At 35.7% G+C, this 6,240-nt stretch overlaps 1 protein-coding gene across 1 annotated transcript; it reads right to left on the reverse strand.

Annotated features, from left to right (window-relative positions):
- Nucleotides 1-1,148: 1,148 nt before the first annotated feature.
- Nucleotides 1,149-4,574, reverse strand: VNE69_04111 (retrovirus related pol polyprotein; the record flags this gene model as incomplete). The annotated part of the gene is made up of 3 exons (XM_065473358.1): nt 1,149-1,951; nt 2,004-2,922; nt 2,952-4,574. The coding sequence occupies 3 exons, from the start codon at nt 4,572-4,574 to the stop codon at nt 1,149-1,151; spliced, it is 3,345 nt and encodes a 1,114-aa protein (XP_065329430.1).
- Nucleotides 4,575-6,240: the final 1,666 nt, after the last annotated feature.

The raw sequence follows: 6,240 nt of genomic DNA on the forward strand, positions 1-6,240 counted from the left end.
CTAAGCCCATAAAATATAAGAGAATTTTGAATGCTGCGGTATTTTTCAATATAGAAATCTAGTAACTAGACAAGTTATTAGATCAATCGTTTCAAAAAATCAAAGAGAAAGATATATTACTAGCTTTTTTTGCTCTCCGACTATATCACGAACACAATGAAGCTTTATAATGGTTATTAATTTGTAGATTTTTTTAAAAAATAATTTGGATGGTATCACTTTTGATGAAACATGTTATAGTCAGGAATGCCTTTAAAACATTGTTTAGAACGTATGGTTCATATTTTATACTTCACATGATTACGACAGAGAATTATTAAATCAAGTACTCTTCGATTTTGTCAAAAATATGAAATAAGACATGTGAAGGGGATAGCTAGATGTCAATGGATATAGAGACAGATAGAACGATGTAATCAAACAATAGAGTGGATGATTGCATCTACCTTGAGAACAAAAAAAATTTAGGCAATTGACCGAGGTACAAAAAAAAGTTTCTGGTCTATTAATAATTAAAGACACTCTACTACGAGACAACCCCCATTCTCTCTAATGTTTGTTAGACTCATTAGGGTCATAATGGATGAGTCTAGAATTACTGGCATTCTGAATTAAATATAGCAAAAATCATGAACAACAATAAGATGAAGAAAGGTTATCCGATGTTCTAGATGCAAATACTAATGAAGATATTGCTTAACTATATGCTTTCTATAACACAAACCTACTTAAAAAATATTTTTTCATGGAGTAGCTAGAAACATAATAAATTATTACAAATAGAATGATACAAAGAAGTAAATCTAGAAATGATTTCTTAGAGTATAAAATAGGATAAATGGTTCTTAAAAGACCTTAATTGGACAACAACATTAATACCAGAAGACATTCTCTTTGAACATTTAGATGCAGAAATCTATGTTATTAACAGACATAATACAATTTATTAAGTAAAATTATGCAGAGAAGATGGAATTAAAATCATATTAAAAAAAAAAACTAAGAGATCCAAGGTTGCTAGGTGATGAATAAAGTACTAAAAAAATCATTTACTTTATTATTATATTTGTCGAATGTTCCTTTATTTACGAATTGCATGGGGGTGAAAATATATAATATTTATAGAAGGATACGACACCTCTCCCCCCCTAAATTGAAGTATCTGCTTTAACTCGTGTTTTGTTAAGCCTGTATACTTTTCCATTCTTTTTTACCACATAGGCATCGGGTAAAATTATTTCTGTGATCACGTATCCATCTTCCCAATTGCACTTGAACTTCCCGCTTTTGGTCTCACGATATATTAAAACTTTATCGCCCACGTTTAGCTTTTTCGCCACCTCTACTTTCCCTTTCACGATTGCTTTTTTGTACTTTTCGAAGTTTTCATCGCGCTTACTCTTCGTTTCCTCCGCTGAGAATGTCACTTCTTCCTTGTCTAGCGCTTTGTCTACAGACAGCATCGGCAATTTATTCTCCCTTAACATGAACGGCGATGTTCCTATGCTCCGATTATAAGACAGGTTGAGGCATCTCGTGGCTTCTGGAAGCTTGTTCTTCCAGCTTACCCTTCCGAAATCTGTAATTTTATTTAGTATCTTCATTAACGTCTGATTCGCTCTTTCTACTGCGCCTACAGTTTCGTGATGTTCTGGTGAACTGTATTGCCAGTCAATACCGTTCTTTTCGGCCAGGTCTTTGATGTCAGAATTTATAAATTCTAGCCCGTTGTCAGTCAAGATTCTTTCTGGAATGCCGTGTTTCTCGATAATCAATTGCTGGATTAATCCCATTATTTTCGACCCTGTTTTATAGTTAATAACAGCCGTCTCGACCCATTTAGAGTAGTGGTCAATAGCAATGAATATGAAGCTGTTTTGACCCGAAGTGTCGCATATGCGTCCTATGAGATCTATCACCCATATTTGGTTCGGCCTTTCTGATCGTATAACTTTGTTTTTTTGTGTTTCGTAATGGGTATCCCGATTTCAAGCACGTTTTACACTTTTCTACGTGTTCCTTGATGTCCTTATGCATTCCTGCCCATTTGTACCTCTGTGAAATCATGAAGCTCATCGTACTAGCGCTAGCATGTCCAACGTCTAGATGGTAGGATTCTAAGATCTTCTGTCTGTCTTCATCGCTTGGTCCTGTAGCTTCGATGATATTTATATCTTTCTCTGTCGGGGTTTGTCTGCTTAACCCGTCTGCTCCATTAACCTCTCCTTTTATGTAGGTTGATTGAAATGCATACTCCTGCAACTTCATTGCCCACCTCAGCAATCTACTGGTAGGGTTCTTAGCTTCCCATAGATAAGTCAGCGCTTTGTGGTCCGTCTTCAATATGAACTCTCTACCCAGGAGGTAGTGTCTATAGTTCTCGATGCCTTTTACAACGGCCAAGAGTTCTTTGTCTGTTGTAGAGTAGTTCTTATGGGCTTTCTCTAAACTTTTGCTGAATGCACTTACGAAGTGCTCCTTCCCATCATCTCCAATCTGTGAGAGGATCGCGCCTATTCCCTGCTCTGACGCATCCGTAGTCAGTATAAACGGTTTCCTGAGATTAATCTTGTATCTTATTGTCTCTTCTGTGAGAAGTCTCTTTAGATCTTCGAATGCCCGTTTCTCCTTTTTGCTGAGAGAAATACTCTTAACACTTCGCTTTGACTCTCCTTTAAACAGTTCGTAGAGAGGGGCTGCTATCGCTGATAAGTTACGGATGAACTCCCTACAGTAATTTATGAGCCCAAGAAACGACCGTAGTTGAGCAATATTCGTCGGCTCCTTATACTCGTTTATGGCTTTGACCTTCTCTGGGTCCGGTTTGATCGTCTTGTTTGTTACTATATTCCCTAGAATTTTAATTTCTTCTTTGAAGAAGTGGCACTTCTTCCTGTTAAGTGCGATTCCTGCTGCCTTAAGCTTACCCAATACGATTTCCAAGTGCTCACGGTGTTCCTGTGATTTTTAGAATAGATAATAATGTCATCCAAGTATGGTATGACGAATTTTCTGTTTTCTTTCACAAAAATCTTATCCATAGTTCTCTGAAAAGTAGCAGGGGCATTACATAGCCCAAACGGCATCCTGTTAAATTCATAATGTCCTCCTCTCCAGCTGAATGCTGTCTTCTCCTTGTCTACTTCTTCAAGGGCTATCTGATAATATCCCGACGTAGCATCTAATGTCGAAAAGATAGTAGCGTCAGCTAGATCGTCGAGAATTTCATCAATTCGTGGGAGGGGGTATTTATCTTTGACTGTTATCTTGTTGAGCTCTCTGTAATCTATACAGAGCCTGATCGACCCATCAGGTTTCGTTACCGGAACAACTCTACTGTTCCAGGGGCTCCTACTATTTCTTATTACGCCCAACTGCAAGTTCTTCTTGATCTGTTGTGTGATTTCCTCTTCAAAGTGCAGAGGGATCTTTCCATTTTTCTGGTAAATTGCCTTCGCTACTGTTGTCTCGATTTGATGTTTCCCCATGTTACAAAGTGTAAGCTCTGAAATTTCAGTTTTGAACATGTCATGGTATTTCTCTTCGATTGAGATGTAATTGACTTTGTTAATCAGTGAGCCTTTCTTGACTGTATTGGCGAATTTTCTGATCAGTTGTTCCAGTAATATGGGGTTCGTTCGTATAGCGTCAACTCCTAAGATTATGTAGTCCGGTGTCCGTTCTGTGACGTAAGGGCTGAAAGTAATTGAAGTGTTTTCCGTCCTAAAATTGATATTTAGACATCTTCCTGTAATCTCCAATTGTGTCCCTGATGCTGCTCGTATGATCGTTGAAGATCTGGTAAATCTGATATTTGTCCCTTCGAGGACTCTTGCGGGTATCAGGGAGACATCAGCTCCGGTATCAATTAATGCTCGATGTCGTTTACGATTGAATTCTACGTTTATGTAGCAAGGATTAGTGAAACAGCTGTTGATCTTGTAGTTTTCTATGGTGTAGGGTATATTTCCCTTCTTCGATGGTCCGACCTTCAAAGTCCTGTTATCTAGTGTCTCGTCCGTATTAGTCGTGTTACTTTTCATAGGGAATGCTATCCAAGAAACTTCCTCTGTGCGCCTCAGGAATTCACTCCAATCTTGGCATTGTCTAGCAAAATTATAAAGAATTGATTTGAGGACTGAAGGAGACTTCTTGATTACTATGAGGCTGACTGCTTTGTACTCCATTGTTTGTTGCTCTATAAGGGAGTTTCCTTTCCTGCAGAAGTCTATGAAAGCCTCTAGGTTGCCAAATTGTTGCGGTTTAACAAACTCGTCTAGAGTGGCCAGAGTTTTCTGTGAACTGTAAAATCTCAATTTTAGACTCTTAGTAACCTCTGCCAGATCAAGTTCGGACACCCGTTCAAATGCCATTGCTATCCATGAGAGAGCTGGCCCCCGTAGACCCAGGCAGATAAGTCTGGCGGTCTGATCTTCTGTCAGTCCCATAACCCTCGCCGTGAACGTTGTGTCACGCAACCATGTATTTATATCCTCTTCCTTCTTTCCACTGAAGCAGCCAACAGTTTTTATCGCTGTCGCCATGTCGAATGTTCCTTTATTTACGAATTGCATGGGGGTGAAAATATATAATATTTATAGAAGGATACGACAATATTTTTTTTTTTTATTATCCCTTCAAAATTATTCCCCTCAAAAATTCGAGACCAAATTTCTAGTTCATCGTAAACGACCATTTATTTGTACTATTTTTTCGATTGATCCCTCGCTATAGATTTTTTTACCTCTGGCTATCGTTTCGAACTGTGACAATAAATAAAAAAATTTTAAAAATGTTTTCGCTGTTGATTTCATACTTACTATTATATTTATTCTTTTAAATATCAAATTTATTTTAAATTCTTTTTTTTTTCGAATTAGAAAATCATAATAAACAAACGATAAATAATAGTTTATTTCGTTAATTTTTTTCTTTAGTTTAGAAATTTGTAGCACAGCTCGTCCCAGTATCGCTAATGGGATTTAGCTCTTTATAGACAATAGTTTCTGTGCACTTGTTTTCGTATTTCAACTTCAAAATGTTAGCTATGATGTACTTAAACTACACCACTTCTTCACAACCGCCATATTTGATTGTGCGCTTACAGCTCTAGCCACTTCTTCCTGTCCTGCATCCTATTTATTTTATCCTCGTCATCGTTCCCAAGAGATGGACTTGGGGGTCTTCTTTAGCACAATAAACTAGAAGTTTTCTGAAAAATAACAAACTTTATATGTTATTTTACAATGTTTGATGTAAACTGTTTTTTCTTTAACAGTCTGCGAAGAATTTTTACTAAAAATTTGTTTATTAGATAAACATAACCTTCTAAGCAAGATTTTCTATTATGTTTATGGGGTTAAAAATGTGATATTATACCTTCGAAAACATAATCAGAATAAAGGAAAGAATATCTAGATTATGCTGCTCTCTGCTTTCAGGGAAATCTGAGGACCACTGGAGAGCTGTCAGTTGACTTTGAAATTCAACCAATAAATTCTCAGATGAAAATGCCTTTTTATACTCAAAAATATTATAGTTATTTTGTGCGTTTTTATTTTTCAATTACAATGTTTATTCTTTTAATTTTTTTAGAAATGAAAATCATATATAATAAATCCCAAAACATAGACAAAATTAATTTGCGTTAAAATTTCCAAGTTGATTCAGTAGTGATTTTAAATCATTTTATGAGAAAATATCTTACAACAATTATGTTATTTCAATCGGCATATTGAACATACCGAAGCTTACATCCAAATGAGATCAATAAAGAAGGCTAAAGAGTATCCCATTTGAACATGGTAGAGATTCTCCGAAACAAATCTGTAACTAAGAACATAGTAGAGGTAGATAAAGATGGTGTGTACAGATAAAGTGCGTGGTAATGGGGTTAAACGGAAAAAATAAACCAAACAATAGCTTCGATAAAAAATTCATGTATATTTATATACATATACATATATATATATATATATATATATATATATATATATATATAATTTTTAAAAGTTGATAGAGGATATTCACTTTTATATAGGAGATCCAAAATATTTCTGACATTTTTATGTTTGACAAGAAGGGGGAATAAATTTTAAAAGTTAAAGTTGTATAACCAATTAGGAGCGATACTAAGGTCGAGAATAAAAAACTAAGAAAAGTTACCTTTTTGCAAATAAAATGGGACCATCACACTAATCTCGCACAAGAATAGTTCCTGTGGTATTAATTACCACATTA

The sequence above is a fragment of the Vairimorpha necatrix genome, chromosome 4 (assembly GCF_036630325.1).
Source record: "Vairimorpha necatrix chromosome 4, complete sequence".
Lineage (NCBI taxonomy): Eukaryota > Fungi > Microsporidia > Nosematidae > Vairimorpha > Vairimorpha necatrix.